Here is a 26,546-nt window from a genome sequence, read left to right on the forward strand (position 1 = left end):
GAACTTTGTTTGGGCCTACATGGGTCAGTAAGTTAGAAATTGTGTATTCTTTAAACTCAGATGGGGAAGGAGCTGAAGATAAATTCACATGACAATGTCTACCCTCTCGGGCATACTTCCTCTTCTGTCTGAGAGCGTGCATCTCATCTGACCAGTGAAGCATGACCATTGGAATCAAGTTCTTGTTAAATGGTTTAACCAGACACAAGCTGATTTGTAGCACGTAATCACAAGAATCTAGGCATGGAGACAACTTGATGCTAAGAGGTAAGTTAAATGTTAATTAATCCTGTCTTGTTCCAAAAAGGATCTCCAGATGTTATTCACAGAGTTAATAAATATAAGAAATGGATAGATCTGAATAAACTATCAATCTACTACTATGGAATGTACAGGAAGATGTGACTGTCAGAGCTTTAGCTATTTATGGTTTAATCCCTCTCCTCATCATCCTAGCAACCTTAGGAAGACAGCAGGTTTCAGAAAGGACAGTGAGCATTACTTAAAGGTCCCATTTTGTTCACCCTGAAACAGGTGCAGAGAGATTAAGTGATTTTCTCTAACAGCTCAATTCAGAATGTCAATACCAGAACCATTTCCATTTCTAGTTCTCAGAATACTATAGTGACCTACTGTGCTTCAAAACCTAATCCAACCAGCACAATCTTCTGAGAGACAAAATGTGACATGTTAGAATGAAATGCCAAGAAGAGTGTGGTCCATTCTTTGAAGAAATTCAAGAAAAAGCAAGAGACTTCATTACTTTATTATATAATAATGATGTCAGGGACAAAGGATGATATTTTATAACCTTACAAGGGCACTTGCTTTCTGAGTAATTCTATGAAATTAAAGACTTTGTCTTTAAGTAGAGCTTAAATTGGTGATACTGGACTGCAACATATTTTTCTTTAATGTCTCTCTAATAGTTGTAAAGGGATATATTAAGTAATTTGTGTTTTTCGTATGGTACTTGGAGAAAGGCCAGGACCATTCTGTTTATCATCAAGATTATAAAAGTCCTTCTGAAACTATAAGATACTTTAAAGAAGGGAGATGAGCTAACAAAGAGTTTAGCAAGTAACAAAATGATATGGAGCAACAAAAATACAAATATTTTTCTCAATTTGTCAGCTGCAATGCTTGGTAGGACACAATGTGAACATTTTCTTGTACCTCATTGCTAGTTATTACTTCTGCTTGATATCAATTTCTATAGAAACAACAGATTTCCCCTCATGTGTTGTTTTCACACTCACTGAAATTATCATGTGACACCTCTAGAACCTTTCCCTTCCACTTGGAATTATATGTGTTTGTTAATTTTTTTTCCTTTGAGAGACTTAAAAAGCTGCAAGTCCTTCCCCTAAAACCCCCTCGATGCTAAAGCCTTAAATAAGGAATAATAAGAACAAATCTTACTTCTTCCCATTCGGAAGTGAAGGATGGCGTTCTTTCAGAATTCCCTTTAGAACTGTGATCAGCAGTTGAAGATTCAGTCCAGTTAACTCTTGATGTTTTTGCATTCGAAGGGTAGGCAATGAGATCAGAATCCGATTTAGAGACATTTTTTGATAAATGCATGTCGATCAGGGCTTTTGGCAATGACCTTATTCTTCCCAGGGTACAGGCTCTCTCCACAAATCCCCCAGTGTTCACAATCCACTGGTCCCCATTCCGGGATCCACTCCTAGTTGTTCTTGTGCCAACAATGGTATGGTTTTCGAGTTGGTTGCTTTTTTTGTGAAAAATTGTTCTACTGACTACTTTGGGTTTAATTTTCTTTACCAAAGGTTCTGAGTTATTTTCTATTGGAGTCTGCTTGAAAGGCAAAGGACTATTTGTCAAACTGACTTCATCTTTTCCTTCTTCACGTTCATCTCTTTTCCCATAGAGATGAAATGGATTTTCAGGGGACTCACATGCTGGAGAGGATCCATGGAGAAGGCCTGCAAATTGCCCAGGATCATATTCTTTTGGGGGATCATTGTCCTCCTCTTGAGAGAGATCATCTGCAAAAGGGAAAAAGAAGGTCAGGATGCTTGTTTATAAAGGACTCTGAAAGCCCTGATACAACTTGTGCAATGTCCAGACATTTGATTTGTTGCTACACAGTGATATCCTCACTTTATGAAATACCCATGAGGCTACAGTGCCATGTATAAAATGAATGTGTGTGTGTGTGTGTGTGTGTGTCTGTGTGTGTTTGTGTGTGTATGAACCAGATCTTCCTGAATTACTTTAGGGTGCATTTCAAAGGTATGAATCGGGTATTAATTGAGTAATTGCCCACCCTTCTCCTTTGTCCCCAGGGAATATGTTTTACATTGGATAAAATCAGGTTTTCTTAAAATGGGACACCCACGTTCAAACTCTTGGAGTAAATGAATCATTGCGCAGTAGGACATCAGGCAGGTAAATCAAGATCATATATAATGACATTCCTTTGCCCTTCTGCCAGGAAATAAATTCAAAAACAAAACCTTGAAAAGAAGTATAATTAGGAGTAATTTAAGGTTAATAATCCTGATAGTGTTACTTCAAATATAAAATTAAGATTAATTCTATACAGATTATATGATTTAGACAAAAAGGATTTGTTCAGGCTTAAACGTAGGCAAACAATGCAATATCACTAAAAATTGAGTGTCTTTTACAAGAAACTGATGTTGAGCTACTAACACAAAGCTATCTTTCTTTCTTCTATGAAATAGCATTAGTTATTTTTCAATTTCTTTAGATCTTTGAAAATGTAATGCAGAAAAGAAACCAAAGATGATAATTTTTATTCTTTATAATTTTTTCTAAGATAAAACATAAACGTTTGCTGAGATTTAAAATACACCATGCTTTTTTTTAATGACCTAATTTGTCTTTTAAAGACATACTGTGTAAAAACCTGGCCAAAGAAATTAGCAAAGGAAGTCAGTTTACTTTTTTGATTGGTCACTTTAATATTCAGCTAAATCAATGAATTTGGTAAAGTTGCAGGATACAAAATTAATGCACAGAAATCTCTTGCATTCCTATACACTAATGATGAAAAATATGAAAGAGAAATTAAGGAAACACTCCCATTTACCACTGCAACAAAAAGAATAAACTACCTACGAATAAACCTACCTAAGGAGACAAAAGACCTGTATGCAGAAAACTATAAGACACTGATGAAAGAAATTAAAGATGATACAAACAGATGGAGAGATATACCATGTTCTTGGATTGGAAGAATCAATATTGTGAAAATGAATATACTACCCAAAGCAATCTACAGATTCAATGCAATCCCTATCAAATTACCAATGGCATTTTTTACAGAACTAGAACAAAAAATCTTAAAATTTGTATGGAGACACAAAAGACCCCGAATAGCCAAAATGATCTTGAGGGAAAAAAACGGAGCTGGAGGAATCAGACTCCCTGACTTCAGACTATACTACAAAGCTACAGTAATCAAGACAACATGGTACTGGCACAAAAACAGAAATATATATCAATGGAACAGGATAGAAAGTCCAGAGATAAACCCATGCACCTATGGTCAGCTAATCTACGACAAAGGAGGCAAGGATATACAATGGAGAAAAGACAGTCTCTTCAATAAGTGGTGCTGGGAAAACTGGACAGCTACATGTAAAAGAATGAAATTAGAACACTCCCTAGCACCATACACAAAAATAAACTCAAAATGGATTAGAGACCTAAGACTGGACACTATAAAACTCTTAGAGGAAAACATAGGAAGAACACTCTTTGACATAAATCACAGCAAGATCTTTTTTTATCTACCTCCTAGAGTAATGGAAATAAAAACAAAAATAAACAAATGAGACAATGAAACTTAAAAGCTTTTGCACAGCAAAGGAAACTACAAACAAGAGGAAAAGACAATCCTCAGAATGGGAGAAAATATTTGCAAATGAATCAACGGACAAAGGATTAATCTCCAAAATATATAAACAACTCATGCAGCTCAATATTAAAAAAACAAACAACCCAATCCAAAAGTGGGCAGAAGACCTAAATAGACATTTCTCCAAAGAAGACATACAGATGGCCAAGAAGCACATGAAAAGCTGCTCAACATCACTAATCATTAGAGAAATGCAAATCAAAACTACAATGAGGTATCACCTCGCACCAGTTAGAATGGGCATCATCAGAAAATCTACAAACAACCAATGCTGGAGAGGGTGTGGAGAAAAGGGGACCCTCTTGCACTGTTGGTAGGAATGTAAATTGATACAGCCAGTATGGAGAACAGTATGGAGTTCCTTAAAAAACTAAAAATAGAATTACCATACGACCCAGCAATCCCACTACTGGGCATATACTCAAAGAAAACCATAATTCAAAAGGACACATGCATCCCAATGTTCATTGCAGCACTATTTACAACAGCCAGGATATGGAAGCAACCTAAATGCCCATCGACAGACGAATGGATAAAGAAGATGTAGTACATATATACAATGGAATATTGCTCAGCCTTAAAAAGGAACGAAATTGGGTCATTTGTAGAGATGTGGATGGATCTAGAGACTGTCATACAGAGTGAAGTAAATCAGAAAGAGAAAAACAAATATCGTATATTAATGCATATATGTGGAACCTAGAAAAATGGTGCAGATGAACTGGTTTGCAGGGCAGAAATTCAGACATAGATGTAGAGAACAAACGTATGGACACCAAGCGGGGAACATGGCAGGGGGTGGTGGTGGTGGTGGTGGTATGATGAATTGGGAGATTGGGATTGACATATATACACTAATATGTATAAAATGGATAACTAATGAGATCCTGCTGTATAAAAAAATAAATGAAACAAAATTCAAAAAAAAATTCAGCTAAATATTTGCCATGATCAAAAGTTAAATTACCTGATAAGCCCATAACCTGATCTTATGAAAAAGTAAAATATGGCCAATGTGGTAGATAATAACAACAAATTCAAACTTGACTTGCTGACTCACACTTTTAAAAAGTTAGTTATTATCATAAACCCAAGACACCAAAGTTTTTATAAATTTACAAGTAACATTTATTTGGTGTGGGCTATTTACTATGCATGCACTGAATTAGAGATAATATTTATATCCCCTCATCTGATCGTCATAACAATCCTGTGAAATGATTAATAATCATGATTTTCTCACAGAAAAGAGATTTGGCCAGAATATGTAAACAAATTGGCTACCACAATAAGTCTCAATAGATATTTGCTCAAAGAATGCTACAGACAAATTGGCTTTCTTTATTGAAGTTTGGTCCCAGGTCTGTATACTCTTGCCTTTCTTGGAGCTGATAGAAGTAGGTACATTCCTGGCTTTACATATCCCCAGACCTCACCCTGGTTCCTGTTTGGCTTTTCCAAACGAAGACAACCCCCTGCCTAGACCTAACACAGTGGTATCCTGAGATGAAAGAAACAAGAGTGACAGGAAGAAAGGTCCGAGAGACAACAGTCTAAAAGAGAAACAATCTGATTCATCCCGTACTATTATAAGCACTTGATCGTCCCATAAAAACTCCATCCCTTTCTAATGTAGCAACACTATGTCCTTCCTAACTCTATTTTTCCCTCCCCTCACAACAGAGATCCTTCTTGGGGTAGAAGAATGGGTGAAGCGTAAGGCAAGGCAGCCTTAAACTCTTTCTAAAGGCTAGAGTTTATGCTCTATTATATCCATTTTTTAGAAGTCAAAATTAACATGCAGACAACTTAAGCTTCTGAAGTTTCCCCATCTAGTAAGTGGTTAAGCTGAGATTCAAACTAAGGTCTATCAGATTTCCTATATCCACTGGCCTGGAAAATATATTACTATTAAGATAAAAGAACAATCTAGGGTTCAAGGACAATTTCAAGTAGGCTCTTTGTGAGGAGAGACATGTTTCTCCTGTTTATGACTATTGCTGGAATTTGGGGAAAGTGGATGAAAAGAATTTCTTCTGCTTCATGGAGGTAAGCTAATACTAAGAGAAAATAAAATCTGGTGTTCTGTTCCAATTTATTTTCTCTTTTTGCTTCCTGGGCTACTGGGCTCCCCTATAATGCTTTACAGCATAAGCAGGTTGGTATGAGATGATAGTAATGCATAAATAATGTAGAAGGAAGGAAGAATTCTGAAATAGGGAAGAATTTTACTGAGAAGTTGCTGAAGAAGGCTAAAGGGTTTGAGTTTGAGAGGAAAAACTGAAAAGAGTCAGTCTATTATAGGAAAAAGATTCTGTAAATCTCAGTCAAGAGGTTTCTGATCATGTTCACAATAATGAGATATTTAGGGGCATAATATTATTTAAATTTTCCTATGAATATCATTATTAGGTTACCATCCCTTCGGTGGTTTCATCAAAACAACTATAATCGCCATTCCAAAATGCTTTATCCTGTCCATGTGCTCTAGTCACAAGCAGTCACTTCTCTAAGTAAAAGAGAATTTAGTTATTAGCTCATAAGCCTAGGCTTTGAATAATAGTTCTTAGCATTGTGATAGTTGTTAACATTTTTGCCAAGAGTTGTGAAAAGGCAAATATTACTTATTTCAGTGCCCAAACCCTAAGGGTTTCTCAGATCAAAGACAATGTGAAATTGATACGAAACCTCCTGAAATTCCTGTTGCGTGGATTGATTGCAGTTATGACCCCAATCCGCAAAGGCTCCTTGTAGCCACACCCCAAGCCTGTATCCATTCCTCCCAAGCGACTTTAAGTGTGGCCATGTGCCTTGCTTTGGTCAATGGGACAATGGCAAGCATGACATAAGAAAGACTTGAAAAGCACTCATGGACTGGGACTTGTTCTCTTGCAGCTCTTGGAACCCTGCCGCTATGTGAACAAGCTCGGGCTAGCCCACTGGATGATGAAATGATACATTACCCAGGTGTCTGAAATTGTAGGGTTTTTTTTCTTTTTTTTTTCCCCCAAGTATAATAAGCCTAACAGATTAGGAGACAATTGCCACTGAAAAGACATTGTTATAGTCATAGATCCCAAGAGGAAGGAGCATGCCATGTCACTGGGGGCGGAAGCGACACATGTGGAAGCACCAGTATTAGTCAAGAGGCAGAATGAGTGGGGGAAAAGATGGACAAGAGCCTTTATTGTGCTTTCTATGGGAAGTAATGGACAAAACAGGGTAAGCAGTTTTAGGACTGGTTACTTCAAGTCTTTTCATTAGGCTCTAGGCCATAGGGATTGTTCCTAGTTATCTGGTACCTGGCTCTGCTGTGATTAGGGCAGGTGGGTAGTGGCCCAGTGTGAGAACCTGATAAAGAAAGTGGTTAGAGTATGGTTTTAGATTGGTTTGCGTATGAAAAGTGTGTCTTCAGGTGAGTTATTTACTATCTTTAAGAATTACCTAGCCCTGGGAGGGGCAGTGTCTGCAGAGTCAGCAAGGTCCCAAGATGTCAAAGCATCAAAAAAAAAAAAAAATCCCTCCAAAATAAAAGGGCATGGTTAACACACCAGCCACCCTGTCACTTCAGCTGAAGGCCAGCTAACTTTCAACATGTGAGTGAGGCCGACCAGGACTAACCAACTCCAGGACAATCTGCCAATTGACCACGGTTGCATGAACAAGCCCAGGCAAGATTATCTGAGTCTGGCCCAGGCCAGAAGAAAACACGTACCAGAATCATGAGCTAAATAAATGGCTGTTGATTTAAGCCACAAAGTTTGGGGTGGTTTACTACATGGCAATAGATAGCTGATTTAGCCTGTAACCCAAGTTTTAAAGAAGAATTAATACATTCTTCACAATAAACTCTGGCAATGTTTATATTTTCATATCTGGAAATAATGATAGTAATGGTATATAACTAAAAGTATTGTGAAGCTGAATGAAAAAACTAAAAGTATAGGAGTTAGAACAATGCCTGTGGCATAGAAAACATTAAATATGTGTTTCTTTATTACAACAACAATTTCTAATCTAGAGGGTTTCATTTTCACAAAGAAAGGTGGTAGTAATTTATTATATTAGACACTCAGTAAAGATTATTAGTTTGACATGCTTGTATATTTTTAAAAATATACTTTGAAAAGAAATTTTGCATTTTATTACTATTTCTTTAGATGAAACTGAGGCAAAGTATATAGATTAAACTGCTTTTCATAACATGTCTCATTTAATTTCACACTTCTTTTTTGACAAGTGGATATTTCATGCTAAGGCACAGAACTAAATATGTGTGAATTCCAATCTGATAGTTATTCAAAGAATAATTAGCATTTCAAAGAAATGTCAGAGTAAGTATCCAATAGTAAGAAGTTCAATATTTATTTTTATCCATCTTTGTCTCTGATATTTATCACCTATATAAATACCTGAATAACAATAAAACCCTAAATTTCATGTTAAGATGAAAACAAATTATGGAAAACTAGTAATTTCTTCTTTTATTATAGATCATAACTTTTGTTTATTGGGTCACTGCATTCCTCTTTGGAAAATCAAAAATGTCTTTGGGATTCTAGTGCTGATGTTGATATTAGCAGAAATTCTGAATTCATTTCACAAATACGTATAAAATACCTCTGTCCACTGGGCACTGTCCTAGGTGCCAAAGTTTCAGCAGTACCAAAGGCAATATCCCACCCTCAGGATGCTTACATTCCACCAAAGGACACAACTGTAGGCAAATCAAAAAGAGTATAATTTCTGATGATGGTTAAGTTCTGTGAAAAAAATAAAGCAATGAGATAGGGATTATTATTGCAGACAGAGAGAAGAAGATATGAAAATCTCCTTAAGGGTATTCTGAACCGTAAGAAGGCCAGTGTTGCTGCAACAGAGTGGTGAGAGAGTGGTGTACAAGTCAGAGTGAGAGACAGAGACAGAAAGAGAAAGGTATAGCTCCAGTCCAAGTCCTATGGCCTGAGAACCAGGAGAGCTGATGGTATAGTTCTAATCCGAAGGTTGGTAGGCTTGAGACAGAGGAAGAGATGATGTTTTAGTTTGAGTATGAAGGCAGGAAAAAAGCTGGTTTCCTAGTTCAAAGACTATCAAGCAGGACAAATTCTCTCATTCAGGGCGACATTAGCCTTTTGGTTCTATTCAAGCCTTCAACTGATGGGATAAGGTCCATGCGTTAGAGAGGGCAATCAGCTTTACTTAGTCTACCTATTTAAAGTTTAACCTCATCCCCAAACACCCTCACAGAAACACCTAGAATAATGTTTGACTGAATATCTGGGCACCCCACGGACCATTCAAGTTGACACATAAAATTAACCATCATAGGGGGGTAGAATGATTGGAGATGAGGTCTGAGATGAAGGTAGGGGTAGGGTTGACATGATTTGATTTACACTTTTAAAAGATCACTTGGTATTTCTGATGGCAAGAACATGACAATAATGTACATTTTTAAATTAATTTCCCCAAGACCCCTCATAAAAACAATACACATTATAGTAAAAGAATAAAATGAGCATATGATAGTACAACAAACAAAAAAACCCAACTATAGATGATAGCTTCAATAAAGCAGGTATCAAGGAATCTCCATGGCCCTGGGAAATGGATGGGCATAGCCAAATCATGTGATAGCAGCAGGATCCAGAACTGGTAGTGGTGAAGAGAAAAGGAAATTGATGGAGCCTACAAGCCACGGGGCCCAGAAATTGCCATCAGATTCTGATTGCTAAAATGACAAGGTCCAGTACTTAGCAGGATGCTGAACAATAGAATCTGAGAATAACCAGCAGAACTTGAAAAAATCCCACAAAAAGACAATTAGAAGTGGCTTAAACCCTTGAGAATCTCAGAAATATTCAATAAATACATGCTTTTAGTAAACTAGAGACTCACTCTGAAGAAAAATTTTCAGGAGCAGAATCCGAATTGAACAGGGTGAAAACATCAGAGATCTCACGGAGAAAGATATTTCATGTAACGGGAAGGAGGGAGTGGCATGGAAGGCAGAGGACCGGAGGAGGGAGACCTTCAATGTAATAATAACAAAATACAGTGTTCAAATATGAGAGCGCTACTTTGTAAGGCAAGGTGCACGCAACTCTGGCAAAGAACAAGATAACAGCAGGAAGCCTTTCTTAATCAAGCAGAGAAGTACCCATATTATCTCAATACTTCATGATAACAAAAAAGGGAAAGTCTTTGAGCCATGAAGAAAGCTACTGTGGCTCATGCCTGCTCTCACACAGAAGCCTCTTCCGAATAGTCTAGGACATTCTTCTCATTAAAGATGGGGAACAAAAAAGGATTTTGATACAACCCTATTTAAAGACATTGCAAGAAAAGGAGAAGAAAATGAATGTTTAAAAGCTAATGAAAATAAACCAAAAAATAAATGTGGCCCCGAAATAATTTGAAAGCTGTAACTTAAAATTCAAAATTATTTAAAAGAAATTAAGAAAGTAAAGTGCTGAAAGAACAACCTATACTGTAAGTAGAGAAGCTCAGCCATGAGGTGGCTGATCACTTTCTTTCCCCTTACCCTTTCCCTCCATGAGCAATTCACTCCTCAAGTCACTCGATGGAGAAGAGTGAGATGGCATCCTTATCTTCAGTGGAGAGGCAGCCTGGAGTTGGGTATCAGAGCCCAAGCAAAGTAAGGGTGGTGTCCATGTTTAGGAGCAACTCAGCATGGTACACTGGAATCCAAGCAGGGTGAAGGGGGTGTACACACGGGGGTGTGACCCAGTATGGACAGTCAGAGCCCGGGTGGGGTGAGGAGGAAATCCATGAGGGAGGAGTGGCCTGGCAGAAGGAGTCAGAAAACTAGTAAAGGAGGATATCCCTGCAGAAGGGTGGCCTAGCAAGGAGTGTCAAAACCCAAACAGGGTGAGGAAGGTGTCCATGTCCAGAAGAGGAAAGTGTTCATGCATAGGGTGGCCTGGCATAACATGTCAAAGCCCCATCAGTGAAAGGAGGGTGTCCACCTGTGGGATGTCCTGCCATAAGGTGTTAGAGTCCCAGGAAGGTGAGCAGGGTGTTCACACAGATAAACAGGCATGGGGAATCAAATCTCAGGATGGGAAAGATGCCTGAGTGGGGAGGAGGTGGCAGGAGATATGGGAAACTGCTTACTTACAGAGGGGTGATCAAATAAACAACTACAGTTAGGAGCCAGATTTCTCACTTTTTAAGGAGGGAGTTAGAAATATGAAGAGGGAGAAAAGTAGAGTGAACCTTGTGCTGCTGGCTTGTAACTGGAGATACCAATATATTTTCAAGATAGAGAGAGAGAAATGGATAGATATAGATATAAATATATATTTGTGTATGTGTGTATTTACATACATATATACCTAACTCTGTCCATTGAGAGGGCCTGGGAAATTGAGCTCCCAATAGCAATAAGTAAAGCCCAGACTTAGCTTCTAAATGTATTTTCCACTAAAAGAAACAGGGATCCATTGAGAAATGACTGATAACAGGGTCAGGGCAGAGAAAGTACAAGATGAGCCTGGAAAACCTTGTGCCAGAGAGCAAGGAAGTGCTCAAAGAATGAAGAGGCATGTCAAGATGACAGGGAAGCCAGCTTGAATGGGCTGGTTAAACTAAGGACAATTTTAGAAACAAAATAAATAATGACAGTAATGGATTATAACCCACTGAATAAAATAAGAAAACATGAACCCATGAACATATATAAATAAATGGATGATTTAAAAGTTTGATTAGGAATGGGAAATTTAAATAATTTCAAATCACCTCCTCACAAAATACTTACTAGTTACTAAGAGAGAAAGAATAACTCTACACTTAAGAAGTCTGGGAGGCACTATCTTAATCAAATGATCAAGGTGAACATCGGAAGGAATAGAGCAAATCAAAATCTTGCCCCACCTGATAGGGTGAACTGAGAAAAACACAGAATCACTTCTGGATTTTCCTTCTAAAGATGCATAACCTAGATCTACTCAGGTAGAAACATCAAATAAACTTAACTTGTGGGACATTCTACAAAGTCACTGGCCTGTAATCTTCAAAAGTGTCAAGGTAATGACTGTCAAGGAAAGTCAGAGGAACTGTTCAAGATGGAAGGAGACTAAAGAGACATTACAACTAAATGCAATGTGTGATCCTGAGCTAGATTCTTTCATCATAAAAATTATTATTCGGGAAACTAGCAAATTTTGAATAGAGTCTGAAACTTGTATAGATGGTAATATATAAACATCAATTTCCTGATTTGATTGTATTGTGGTTGTCTAAGGCTGTACTTGCTTATAGGAAATGTACATTATTCTAGTAGTTCTCAAAGTGTAGTCCATGGATGCATGGGGTCCCTGAGATCAAAACAATTTTCAGACAAATACTAAGATATTATTTGCTTTTTTCACTCTTATTATTTCATGAGTGTACAGTGGTTGTGCAGAGGCTACATGGTGTTCTCTTTCCACAGTGGAAATACGTGATACCTCTTTAGGTCTCACTTAGGAATTGGCACACTGTTACTTCTCACATTGATTGACAGAATAAAGTCATGTGTCTCATCCTAAAGTAAATTGAGTGAGGATGTAAATGCCACTGTCTCTACAGCACTACAAAGGAACATGGCAGAAGAGGGAGTGAAGAGCTGAGAACGTTAATCGCATCTACCGCAGAATGCTTTTGCCCCCATTTAAAAACGATGTTCACTTTTTTTTTTTTTTTGTGGTACGCGGGCCTCTCACTGTTGTGGCCTCTCCCGTTGCGGAGCACAGGCTCCGGACGCGCAGGCTCAGCGGCCATGGCTCACGGGCCCAGCCGCTCCGCGGCATGTGGCATCTTCCCAGACCGGGGCACGAACCCGTGTCCCCTGCATCGGCAGGCAGCATTTATTAGTTTAAGTATGTTCCTTTCTATTCCAACTTTAATGAGAATTTTATAATTAAAAAATTATGATTGAATTTTGAGTTTGTATCAAATGTTTTTCTTCACGTATTGAGTTGATTATGTAGTTTTTCTCCTTTAATCTGTTAGTGGGAATAACATACTTTCTCATGTTAAGCAAACTGTATATTAATGGGTTGAATTGGTCATAATGAATTTTCCTTTTGCTATCCTGCTAGATTTGGTTTGCTGGTACTTTGTTTAGATTTTTGCATCTATATTCATGAATGAAACAGGCCTTTCATTTTTCCTTTATTATGCTATCTAGTTTTGATATGAAGATTACTAGTCTCAAGACTAGTTGGGGAAAATTTCCACTTCTTCACTTCTCTCGAGGAGTTTGTATGAGATTGGAATGATCTGTTTCTTAAAAGCTAATTTAATTTACCTTTAAAATCATCTAGACGTAACATATTCTTTGTGGGAAGATTTAAAATTATTCACTCAATTTCTCTAATAGTTTAGAGAAATTGAGTGAATTTCTCTAATTTCTCTAATAGTCTATAGGACTATTTAGAGCTTCTATAGCTTTTTGAAGTTTTGGTAAGTTACAAATACCTAGAATTTGTCTATTTCTTTCAGTATTAAATTAATTGCCACAAAGTTGTTTGTAATTTTTACTTATTTTCCTTTGAATCTTTTTATAGAGTATCTGTAGTTATATCCCTCCTCATTCTTAGCATAGTTTATTTGTATTTTATATTTATATTCTTTTTTTTTTTTTTTACTATTTTTACTAGAAAGTACATCCACTTTAAAGTGTTATCAAAAATTCCACTTCTGACTTTGTATATTATTTGTCTATATCATTCATTTCTGTTCTTTCCCTTTTCTTTCTCCTACTTCTCTGGGCTAGTTTCTTATAAAATTTCTTAAATTTGCATTTAGCTCATTAATCTTCAGCATTTCTTCTTTTCTAGCATAAGGATTTAAAATTTCTAAGTTCCACTCATGCTTTTTTCACTATGATTATTTAGTATTTACATTTTTGTTTAATTCTAAACATCTTAAAGTTAGAATTATGGTGTCTCCTAACTCATTTCTCATGAGTTACTTGGAAATGTATATTTAAATCACAAATTTATGGGGATATAAATGGGAATCTTTAATTTAACTTAATTGTTGTCAGAAAATGTAGTGTATATGAATGAGTGTTTGACATGTATTGAAACTTGCTTATAGCTAGCCAAGTTAAGATCAGTTTTTATCAATGTTTCATGAGAATAGCATGTATTCTCTAATTGTTGGCTCTAAAGCTTTGCATTTTATTAGATAAGCTTATTAACTGAGCTATCAAAATATTCCACTAATTAAGTGAGGTATGTTGAAATCTCTCAGTTTTAGTGAACTTATGACTGTTTTTCCTTACAATTGTTTATATTTTCCTTGTGAACTGAACCTTCTATAATTTCATAGTGACTCTCCATATTCTGGTAATGCCTTCAGTGTTAAAGTCTATTTGGCCTGATACTGATATAGCTATGCCAGATTTTATTGGGCTAATATTTCTCAGGCACAACTTTTTTCATCTTTACCTTTTTGTGTGTGGGGGTGTGCCCTTAGCTATATTGATGTGTCTATTTTAAAGAGCATAAAGCTGGGTTTTGTTTTCCTACCCTCCTACCATCTCTTCCTTTTAACTGGTGAATTTAGCTAATTTATGTTTATTTTGATGCTTTACATATTTAGACTTGGTTCTACTATTTACATTTTGATATCTATCTTTCATATTCTTTTTCCACCTCTATTCCCCTTTTTGTTTTTTTTCTAATTCCATTTTTCTCTCTATGGCTTGGACTTTATACAATTTATTTTTATTCTTCAGACATCCTTAAAATTTTACCATACATTTTTAATTTAACAAAGTCTAAAGGTGAATAATACCTTAACCACCCTCTTCCTGAATAATTTTAAGATGTTATATCACTTGAAATTAGATCACTATTTCTCTAACAAATACTGTTATCAGTGTTTTCATTCTGTATGTTAGTTTTCCAAATCAGATGTTATTATTTTATTCAGATTATTTTTATTTGAATTTGCATACATGTTTCCATTTTATTTATTCACTATTCCTTCCTCAGAATGACCTCAGATCATTTTCCTTCTTGAAGTAATCCTTGAGGTTTTTCTTTTGGAAAAAGTCTTTTGGTAGTAAATATTTTAAGTTTTTTAACTGTGAATGTCTTCATATTTTACTTTCATTTATGTAAAAAAGGTTTTTTTTTGCTCATAATTTAGGTTGATGTTTTTTTTTTCTCTCACATTTTGAAGGTATTATTCTACTCTTTTGTCTTATATCTTTCCTTGATAAGTTGGCTATCATTATACCTGTGTTTTTGTTGTAGGTGATCCATCATTTCTCTACCTGCTTTGAAGATCTCCTCTACATCTTTCAATTTCACAATAATGTGGCTTGGTATGGATTTCTCTTTATCTTGTTTGGAATACAGTGTGTTTCTTGGACTATGAATTCACATTTTTATCAGTTATGGGAAAATTCAGCAGTTGTCATAAAAACTTTCTTCTCCTATATATTCTTTATTATTTCATCCTCAGTCTCTAACTAGAAGTAGGTTAATCTGCTTATTCCATCCTTCATATTGCTTCATGTCTCTCATATATTTGCCTCTTTGGCTCTCTGTGCTATACTTCGGAAAATTTCTTTAAATTTATTTTCCAATTCACCAATTGTCTCTTCATCTCTGCTTAATCTGCTGTTTACCTGTTCATTTAGAATTTTAAAAATAATTTCAAATGTTATATTTTTCAAATCTAGAAATGCCATTTATTTTTCAAATTTGCCTGTTATTTATTAATAGTACTTGTTTTTACTCATCTTCATGATTAGGCATTTTATTTTTTTAAACACTTTATATATATAACTGCTTTATTTCCTACACCCAGTAACCATACCTATATCCATCAGGCAAATATGTTTGCTATTTTTAAAGGCCCTTTTCTTCTCTTGTGTTTCCCACTTAGAGAAGTTCCTTTAGCATTTGTTGTAGAGCTGGTTTTGCGGTGCTGAATTCTCTTAGCTTTTGCTTGTTTGTAAAGCTTTTGATTTCTCCATCGAATCTCAATGAGATCCTTGCTGGGTAGAGTAATCTTCGTTGTAGGTTCTTCCCTTTCATCACTTTAAGTATATCATGCCACTCCCTTCTGGCTTGTAGAGTTTCTGCTGAGAAATCAGCTGTTAACCTTACAGGAGTTCTGTTGTATGTTATTTGTTGGTTTTCCCTTGCTGCTTTCAATAATTTTTCTTTGTCTTTAATTTTTGCCAGTATGATTAGTATGTGCCTCGGAGTGTTCCTCCTTGGCTTTATCCTGTATGGGACTCTCTGTGCTTCCTGGACTTGGGTGGCTATTTCCTTTCCCATGTTAGGGAAATTTTCGACTATGATCTCTTCAAAGATTTTCTCCAATCCTTTCTCTCTCTTCTCCTTCTGGGACCCCTATAATGCGAATGTTGTTGCGCTTAATGTTGTCCCAGAGGTCTCTTAGGCTGTCTTCATTTCCTGTCATTCTTTTTTCTTTATTCGATTCTGCAGCAGTGAATTCCACCATTCTGTCTTCCAGGTCACTTATCCGTTCTTCTGCCTCAGTTATTCTGCTATTGATTCCTTCTAGTGTAGTTTTCATTTCAGTTATTATATTATTCATCTCTGTTTGTTTGTTCTTTAATTCTTCTAGGTCTTTGTTAAACATTTCTTGCATCTTCTCGATCTTTGCCTCCATTCTTTTTCCAAGGTCCTGGATCATGTTCACTATCGTTATTCTGAATTCTTTTTCTGGAAGGTTGCCTATCTCCACTTCATTTAGTTGTTTTTCTGGGGTTTTATCTTGTTCCTTCATCTGGCACTTAGCCCTCTGCCTTTTCATCTTGTCTATCTTTCTATGAATGTGGTTTTTGTTCCACAGGCTGCAGGATTGTAGTTCTTCTTGCTTCTGCTCTGTTTGCTATTTTTACTGATATCCACTTATAGTAGTTTGCTTTTCAAGGTGATTAGAAATCATTTCTTGTTACTTCATTACTTGATCTTAATTTCAGCTTGTCACTGTGACTAGAAAAGGTCTGAGTTTCCCTGAATAGTCTTGACCAAGCTTACCATTGAACCAAAATACAGTATCCAAGTAGCCATGCTATTGTTGACATCTGCACTCAGCACAACACTGACTCTCTTGTCTTCTAACATACACTTTTAGAGAGCAAAGATTGTTAGAGCAGGCAATATCTCAAAGAACATGGCATATTTAGAATACATCTGTACTGCTGCAGAAGGATCTCTCAAAGCACTTAGTCTGCCATAATACTTTGCAGCAAAATAATTTTATTGTAAATATTTACATTTATAAAGATTTCAATTAAAAAAAGACAGTGTATCATGACTTGAAGGTTTTAATGTGATTCTTTAAATGATTTTTGACTAGGTAGAGTTAATAATAAATTGCCTTGCCATGTATGTCGGTACTTTGTAATGTATGATGCAATATACAAATCAATAAATTATCTTGAGAATTAGATAAAAGAAGAAAAAGCTTATTGTAATTATGGAATCAAATTAAGCAAATCCTGTTTTAATAAGATTGCTCTAAAATGTATATTTATAAAAAACACAGGGCTTCCCTGGTGGCGCAGCTGTTGAGAGTCTGCCTGCCAATGCAGGGGACACGGGTTCGTGCCCCAGTCTGGGAGGATCCCACATGCCGCAAAGTGGTTAGGCCCATGAGCCATGGCCGCTGAGCCTGCACGTCCGGAGCCTGTGCTCCACAACGGGAGAGGCCACAACAGTGAGAGGCCCGCATACCGCAAAAAAACCCACAAAAACAAAAAAGAAATTCATGGAGATTTGGTAAGTATTAAAGCATTCCAATTACTCTATGATATTCAGTAAAAAATATAATATGAAAATTAGTCAGTGCCCTGTATTTAAATTCTAGATCAACCAAAGAGAACAAAGAGCTAAATTTTGATAATATATACTGTCATCATGTCTCAGTAAGTCTTCAAAGGGGTGCTAGGTCTAATCAGAAATATTTGGGGACTTCCCTGGTGGTGCAGTGGTTAAGAATCCACCTGCCAATGCAGGGGACATGGATTCGAGCCCTGGTCCGAGAAGATCCCACATGCTGCGGAACAACTAAGCCCATGCGCCACAACTACTGAGCCCGCATGCCACAACTATTGACGCCTGCGTGCCTAGAGACCATGCTCCACAACAAGAGAAGCCACTGCAATGAGAAGCCCGCACGCCGTAACAAAGAGTAGCCCCCGCTCACTGCAATTAGAGAAAGCCCATGTGCAGCAACCAAGACCCAATGCAGCCATAAATAAATAAATAAATTTATTTAACAAAACGAAATATTTGGGAGAAGTGTTACTTTTTAAAATTTATAATGTAAATTATATGACCCTTATTGTAGTTTATTTATCTGCCTTGTTTCCCTAGTCGTGTAGCTCATGTGATCTGGCTAGTATGATCATTTATATCCAAATATTAAGAATGTCTTTCCAGCTCACCTACACACTGAGATAAGTTTGAGTCAAACAAATAATAATGAGCCACAGAGGCAACTATATAGAATTCATGTTCCCTTAATTTCTCAAGGTCAAAGATCAATTAAGTTTTCAAAGATATGTAAAATTACTTTAAAACACAAACTCCCTGGAAAGGAATTTATTTCAAAAATTGCAAAGGCTAAGATTCCATATTAGGTAAGGAGAACCAACATTTATTGTGTACCTACTATATTCAAGGTCATTTTATCTCACTTAATCCTCACAAAAGTCTCTGAAGTAGGTATTCTTATGACTTTGAACTGTGGAAGAATAACATAGCTAGTAAATACAGGAGTCAGTGAAACCGAGTCCTCCTAAAACCAAGTTCCTTTGCCGAGTTTATGATTTTATTTAAAACTTTATTTCCTTTCTTGTCCCCTCTGACCTTGATCCTGTGCTAACTGAACACTAATCAACCAGAGTCAGATGACTAAAATTGCTGTTGTTGATAACATCGTCAATGTACTAAAATTGCTATTCTAGATATCATCATTAATGTTAATTTTTCTACAGCAAGATGAGCTCACAGACCCCCGAGCCACAGACTACCTAGCCAGAGAATCGTAAACCAGAGACATCCTGACTCCCAAAACTATGATTAAGAAATATCACAAAAATGTCACAAGACAATGATTAATCCCGGAGTCTTTGTTCCTCCCCTTTTAAAAACTCCTTACTCAAAGACCAAGTTGGAGTGCATCTGAGGCTTGTCTCCCACTCCCTTGCTCGGTGCCCTGCAATAAGCCCTTACTTTCCTGAAAATGCCCACTGTCAAGAGTTTGGCCTTCTGCTTTGTGAGCACAGGAGCCCTTGCTTGGTTACACCAGTATGGGAAATAAATCTGGTTGGTCCAAATCCTGCCTTTATCCATTCCATTCTAAGGCTTTGTGTTTATGGCTTACCTCAAAATTTCCTATGTCGTCAGCACAATGTGCTGTCCACTGGGGCATCCTGAGTTTTGGAGTTTGAAAACCACCCAGTGGGCCCCTTTTCAAGTATCAGCAGTGACCTTTGAGTATTTATTCTTATGGCACAATTAGCCCAAAGATTGTTGCTATGCTTAAATGCTGTATGGCATTGGATACAGCAGATAATAAAATTCCCTCCCTAAACAACTTAAGATCAACAGCTGCCTTACAGAAAATGCATCCAGGTAAACTCTTGTTTCCTGGCCTATTAGTCCCACACTCTGCCAAACTCAGCATTTAATGCAGAAGCCAGAGAATGCTAGAGTTCTGGCAACCCCTGGACCAGAGCAGACCATGCTACTTGGCTCTGATTTCAAACATTTATAATCTTTTCTCTTGCTCCCTTTGCTCAATATAGGAAAGGGGCTATCAGCCAATTTCCCCAGCATTTATAGCAAATCCCAAGGCTCACTCATTTCCAGCTGCTAAGCTGCCTGGGCAGACCGCATTACTAAATTATTGTATCTTTTTGGTAGAGTGCCTGATCTATCTTGGCATTCCTTTTGCATTGAAAGAAGCTCCTGTTGCAAGCAAAGGAAGCTAGCTACATTCATCCTTCCCACGCGCCTTTCCTCTGTTACCCTCAACTACTAACTTCTTTGTTTCCCCTGTATAAGCCAAGTTCACAGGGGCAGTTTCTCATCTATCTCTGACCCCCTAGGGACTGAGGGATTTCAAAAGGAGTTCTGTGCTAGGAGTAATTCCCATAGCCTAGAGCCAGATGAATAAATGGCCCACAGTGAATAACTAATTTGGAACCAAGAGGTTTTGTTTCTCTACTACCAAAATGTATTTCTTTGTAATACTGCAGTCACTATAACCATGTATTTTCCCAAACAGAAGAGTCTGTAGTGGGGGAAGAGGAAAGAACCCCTTCAACTCAAGTCTATTGTTTTCAAGTGTGTTGGTCGTTTGGTTTTTAACTTATTTTAAAAATGGTTTCAGTTTTTATACTCTTCCAACCGGTTATCAAAGTGAAACAAAAAAACTGCTCTGGAGAAATAAAAAAGACAAACAAGAAAGTAGATCTCTAATCTTTAAATGAAAAAAAAAAGTAATTTTGCAATATAAATAGGATGGAATTATTTTTAATGACCCGAAAGTGAATAATTACTCTGATTCAATTCTCAAAAGATCTACTCTGAATTTGAACTCCAAGTAACCCAAATATCCTCAATAAAAACTCTGGGAATGTTATACATTCAAATGTATCCTGTGAGTTTTCTATTCCTGTAACCATCGCCCCCACCCCCATCCGTGGAAAAATTGTCTTCCATGAAACCAGTCCCTGGCGCCAAAAAGGCTGTGGACCACTGAGTAAGCAATGAGCAGCCTAGATTCTTCTCACATACATCCCAAGAGATGTCTCATTTCAGAAGAGCTGGAGTCATCAAAAGGGTAATGCTATTAACAAGACACACCATAGAAAATATACAGAAATGTTAAAGGTAATTTATATCCTGTGTGTTATATTTTAAATTAACACTGTTGTTGCTATGATAAGAAATATTTCATGTAAAATAAAAATCCTCTATAAGGGTCTGGTGCTATAGCCATGGTAATGATGGGATGATGACTGCAGTACTGCTCAGGTCTGCTAATGTTTAAATTTATAAGAAATACATATTTAGTCTTTGTCCAAGGTTCCTGGTTCCTGTGATAAGAGCTATAAAGGTATCTTTTGTTATGTTAGTAAGGTGACTTTTGGAAAGCCTTTACATAACTAGGGGGCTGTTTGCTGGGACAACCAACCATGTGATTAGAGGGTAGGGGAGAGGGGCTGGAGATTGAGTTCAATGGGCAATGATTTAATGAATCATGACTGAAGTCTCCATAAAACCCCAAAATGACAGGGTTTGGAGGGCTTCTGGGTGGGTAAACATGTGGAGATTTGGAAAGTGCACTCTGAGAGGGCATGGAAGCTCCTTGCCCTATGTATCTCTTCACCTGGCTGTTGATTCATATCCTTTAATATCCTTTGTAATAAACAGGTAATCTAGTGAGTAAACAGGTTTTCTGAGTTCTGTGAGTTATTCTAGCAAATTAATTGAACCCAAAGAGGGAGTCATTAGAATCTCTGATTTATAGCCAGCTCATCAGAAAGTACAGGTAACAAACTGGACTTGCCATTGGCATCCTGAGTTAGAAGGCATCGTTGGAATCTCCAATTTGTAGCTGGTTGGTCAGAAACACAGGTAACACCTGGGTTGCAACTAGTGTCTTAAGTGGAGGATGGTCTTGTGAGGCTGAGCCTTTTACCTGTGGAATCTGATTCCATTTCTGGGTAGATAGTGTCAAATTGAGTTGAATTCCTGGACACCCTGCTGGTGTCCGAGAATTGCTTTTTGGTGTGGGAAGCCTACACACACACACACACACACACACACACACACACACACACACACACAGGAATTGGGTTCAGGAACCTAATTTAGTTTCCATTTGATCTGTAGAGAAGAACTAGATGTGCTTTAAATATATGTAAAATGGCCTAGAAGATCAATCATTTATTTCTATCTTTCACATGACCCCTCAACTGATTAGAGAAGACATTGCAAAAATAGCGGTTAGCCTAAGCAAAGAGGCTGTATGTTTCTTTGGGTTTTCTCCTAGTCATGGAAGCTGGAGAGATCCACTTTAGCTGAAGTGCTGGTAAATGGCATATTCATTTAGCAAAATATCTCATGGTATTTTTCAGGTTGGGGCCATCATGTAACTTTCCACTGATAGGAAAAAATGAAATGCAATCAAGTTGCAATTTCCAGCACTTTAAAACAGAACGAGAAATATTAACTTAAAGTAAGAAAATATGGAAAGTGGTGTTCCAGCTCTGCACAAGAGGAGCCAATTCTAATTTCTCTCCTCCTACCCTCTTAAATCCACTCTAAATAGGCTTTTGTTCCATATTCTTCCACTGAAACGTCCTTTATCGACGTCAGCAAAATCTCCACATTGTTAAAATGAATATTCCTTAATCCTCATCTTACTTGATCCGCCAGCTATATAGTTAATACAGATACCGCCCCTCCTGTACGAAGCTCTTTAACTTAGCTCCCAAGGTACCACACTCTTTGGGTTTTTATCCTACTTCACAGGCTGTTCCTTCTCACCGTCCTGTGCTCATTCCTCCTTGTCACCCAATGTCTAAGCATTGAAGTGCCCCAGGGCTTAGTATACTTGGACCTCTTCCCTTCTCTGTTTACATTCATTCCCTTGTTAGTCTCACTCAATCTCAGGCCTTAAAATATCACCTAAGTAATGAGAACTCCCACATTTCTATTTTTAACCTGACTTCTTTCCTGAACACCAGACTTGTATAGCAAATGCCTTAGAGTCATTCTTATGCCTTGTTTTCCCTCGCACCCCATACCCGACCATGCAGTGAATTCTGATGGCTCTACCTTTAAAATATATCTGTCACCTGCCTATTTCTCACCCTCCATCTTTCCACTGGAACTTAGTTCACTCTGAATAACAATAGTCTATGGGGCCACAGGTGATCTTAGCCCCATGCACACTCCACCCCAATTCTATACCTGAGCGCCTAGTACTCTCCTTCTCTCTTACCCACAGCTAGCCATCTTGCCTCTCTGTTTTTCCTCAAACGCATTAGGCATTCTCTTGCATCACTGCCTTTGTACTTGTACTTCCCTCTGCGGGGACTGTCTTCCCTTAGAAAGCCACATGGTCCCCTCCAACACCATCTTCAAGTGTCTATTACTAGTAAGGCCTTACTTCATTATTTTCTCAATGAGACCCCCACAGATCACCTCATTTAAAAGGGCAGCCACTAATCCTTATCCTCTTCCCTGCTTTATATCTTCTCCACGCCACCTATCAATATCAAAAATACACATTTTATTCATTTATGCTGTTCTCCCCAAACTAAGCTCCAGGAAGGTAGAGATTTCATTTTGTTTTGTTTTTGCTTTTACTTCTGTATCCAGAGATTACAACAAAGCCTGGAACATAGAACACAATCAATTCAAAGATATTCTTTGAGTGAATGAATAAGTAAATTAATTAAACATATATATATTTGCATGTGAAGAAAAATTCTAGAGTAATATCCACCTAAATGTTAACAGTGGTTACTAATAAACCTATTTAAAAGTAAATAATCTTTTTTCCTATTTCTAAAAGTGATATATGTTCACTATAAATACTGATAAAAAGAGAGAAGAAAAAGACACCCCAAATTCTAATACCCAGCAATGATTATTGTTAATACTTATGTATATATATATATATATATATTTGAGCCTTTTTTTCTATGCACATATATTCTCCCTCAACAAAACTGTGATCACTCTATGTATTTTTTGTAATTAAAACAAATTAGATATCACCTGAACAATGAGAACATGTTTATTTGAATGGCTCTACAGTGTGAATCCTTGAAACACTCAAGTAAGTAATATACTTGATCTTGTTTCTTTGTATAGGGTACATACATATTTGGTCTTTTATAACAATTTGGAGAGAGAGAGAATCTGTGTGTTCTTGTAGTCATTACTTTCATGTTTCTTTTATGTTATGTTATTCATCTTCAGATCTATTTTCTCCATTAATCAAGAGTATATTTTGATTTCTCTCTTTATAAGTTAATAGCTATACCAAGCGCTTATAGGTGCTAAGTACTTTACATGCATTGTCTGATTTCAGTCCCACATAACTCTGGGGTATTATGGTATTCCCATTTCATAGGTGAGGAATGTTAAGTAACTCCCCAGAGTTACACAGACACTAATTGGGGGAGCAGCATATGAACCAGGTAATTATGCTCTTGACTGCTAAACCATTTTGCATGTCTAAAATGAGAAAATTAGCATACTTATCTCCCTTCCCTGAACTTATCCCTTTCCCAACGTGTATTAAAATAATCTGGGGTTTTAGATAAAGTGTCTATACTATATTATTTTATGTTTTGTATCTTTTTAAAAAGTTTTAACATTTATATTAAGTTTAAAAAACATATTAAGAATAATTATTTGAAAATATATTCTATCTCTTACAAGTTTTATTTTATATTCCAGAATCTTTTAGATTGATATTTTCCTTGCCCATTCTTTAGATATTTATTATTATTCATCTTTTGATCAATTATTTTAAAAAGATGGGTTGGGGCTTCCCTGGTGGTGCAGTGGTTGGGAGTCCACCTGCCGATGCAGGGGACACGGGTTCGTGCCCCAGTCTGGGAAGATCCCACATGCTGCGGAGCAGCTGGGCCATGGCCGCTGAGCCTGCGCATCCGGAGCCTGTGCTCTGCAACGGGAGAGGCCACAACAGTGAGAGGTCCGCATACCGCAAAAAAAAAAAAAAAAAAAAAAAAAAAAAAGATAGGTTGTTTTCTAAAATGCATATCTGAAAATGACTTATTTTCTATTATCTTGCACACCTTGGCTGGGCACATATTTCTTGAATCTGGAGTCCTAACCCATTTCTCTAAAAATTCTAGAGATACTTCTCCATTGTATTCTGAGTGCTTAGAGTTGAGGACTGTCTGATATCAGAGTAATTTTTATTCCTTCGCAGGTAACCTATTTTGTTTTAGTAATGTCTACCGGATTCTTTTAGGACTTTCCGCCTTATCCTTGAAATGATGAAATTTCAGAAATTTCCCAGAAATCGACTTTTTTTAGAAATTTTACCTATATTCAGTAAATCTTCTGTGATTTATTAGTTAAGACTTTCTTTAGCTTAGGAAAGTTTTCTTCTATTTTCTCTTGTATTGATGCTTTTAAAAAATTACTGTTATGCTCTTACTTCTGAAATTCTTATATCAAATGCATATCAGAGCACTTGGATTTTTTGTTTTGTCTTTTCTCTTATAATTTTTCTTTCTCTACACACATCTATAGACATCTACTGAATGTCCTGAGTTACTCTTCTACTTGACTTGGATTTCTCATGATCCAATGTATTTTTTTACCTCCATTATAGTTTTGAATTTGACATAAATATCCTTCAACTAAATGAAGCCTTTCTGATTGTATAACTTTGACTCTTCATTACTGCTTATTCTGGTTTTACACAGCATTAGTCTGCTGAATATTGTTGAGATCCATTTTGACACTAGTATTTTGGAAAATTCCTTTTTCTTAAGAGCAATTTTGTTTCATAGGATGGCATTGTTTTGATTCTTTTGAACAAGCTCCTTTTTTGAGGTATTATTTGAGGTATCATTTAACATACCTAGTTATTTTTCCTCATGCTCTTCCTTGCAGAGGAAGGTCTTGGCTTGTCTACTTTGGAGAACTGAGATGAGTTCTGTCAGAGATTAGGAGAGTCCTTCTTTCCATCTTTAGGATCCATAGGAAGAGAGAAGGGAGAAGCTTAGATTAACTGCCAGGAGTGCTATGTTGTATAACTCCAGGGGCCTCCATACCCATAGCACAAATATGTCTCCTGTAGTTGTGCATGGTGCTGGCCCTGTTCACTGAAGTTTTATTTTATAGTCTACAGCAGGCTGTCCAATAGAATTTCATGTGATGACAGAAATGTTCCGTATCTGTGCTGACCAATATGTTAGTAGTAGCCACATATGGTTCTTATGTATTTGAAATGTAGTTGGCACAAATCAAGAATTAAATTTTCAGTGCCATTTATTTTATTAATTTAAATTTTATTTTAAATAGTCCCATGTAGTAGTATCTACTGTGAAGGGCAGTGTGAGTCTAGAGCAGTAGTTCTCAAAGTGTGGTCCCTAGACCAGCAAGCAGCATTAGAATTTCCCAGTAACTTATTAGAAATGCAAACTCTCAGGCTCTCCTATAGAATATCTGGGGGTGGGGTCTAGTAATCTATGTTTTAACAAACCATCCACGTCATTCTGATGCACACTAAGAATTGAGAACCACTGGTCTACTGATCAAGAGTTGGGAGAAGACCAGAACTAACAGCAGTCACAAGAGGGACTTTTCTCTCTATTCCAATGTTTCTTTTCTGTATTTGAGGTTAGCATCTAGGAGTTAACTGGGGCAGTGTCCTCATTCTTTATCTGTCACAGTCATCCTCATTAGGAACCAACTGTGACAATGTCTCCCCTAAGTGTAAGTCAGGAGTGAGCCTGTTACCTGATCCTTGCTTGCTGATTTTTGGCAGTTGGTCTGCTTCCAGTGGCACTTGATAGGATCCAATGATACCTCCTTGCTGCCCCTATGTATATTTTTGA

General features: G+C 37.0%; 1 protein-coding gene across 7 annotated transcripts in view; it reads right to left on the reverse strand.

Moving 5' to 3' along the window:
- ANKS1B (ankyrin repeat and sterile alpha motif domain containing 1B) overlaps window positions 1-26,546 on the reverse strand; it is a 1,184,309-nt gene that overhangs the window by 498,303 nt on the left and 659,460 nt on the right. For all 7 annotated transcript variants that reach the window (XM_029204271.1, XM_029204270.1, XM_029204269.1 and 4 more), the window contains one exon: window positions 1,423-2,012. In XM_029204271.1, coding sequence (XP_029060104.1) covers window positions 1,423-2,012 — 590 coding nt within the window. The remainder of the gene's footprint in view (window positions 1-1,422; window positions 2,013-26,546) is intronic.

The sequence above is a fragment of the Monodon monoceros genome, unplaced genomic scaffold (genome assembly GCF_005190385.1).
Source record: "Monodon monoceros isolate NGI ecotype Baffin Bay Population unplaced genomic scaffold, NGI_Narwhal_1 Super_Scaffold_6, whole genome shotgun sequence".
NCBI classification, from domain to species: domain Eukaryota; kingdom Metazoa; phylum Chordata; class Mammalia; order Artiodactyla; family Monodontidae; genus Monodon; species Monodon monoceros.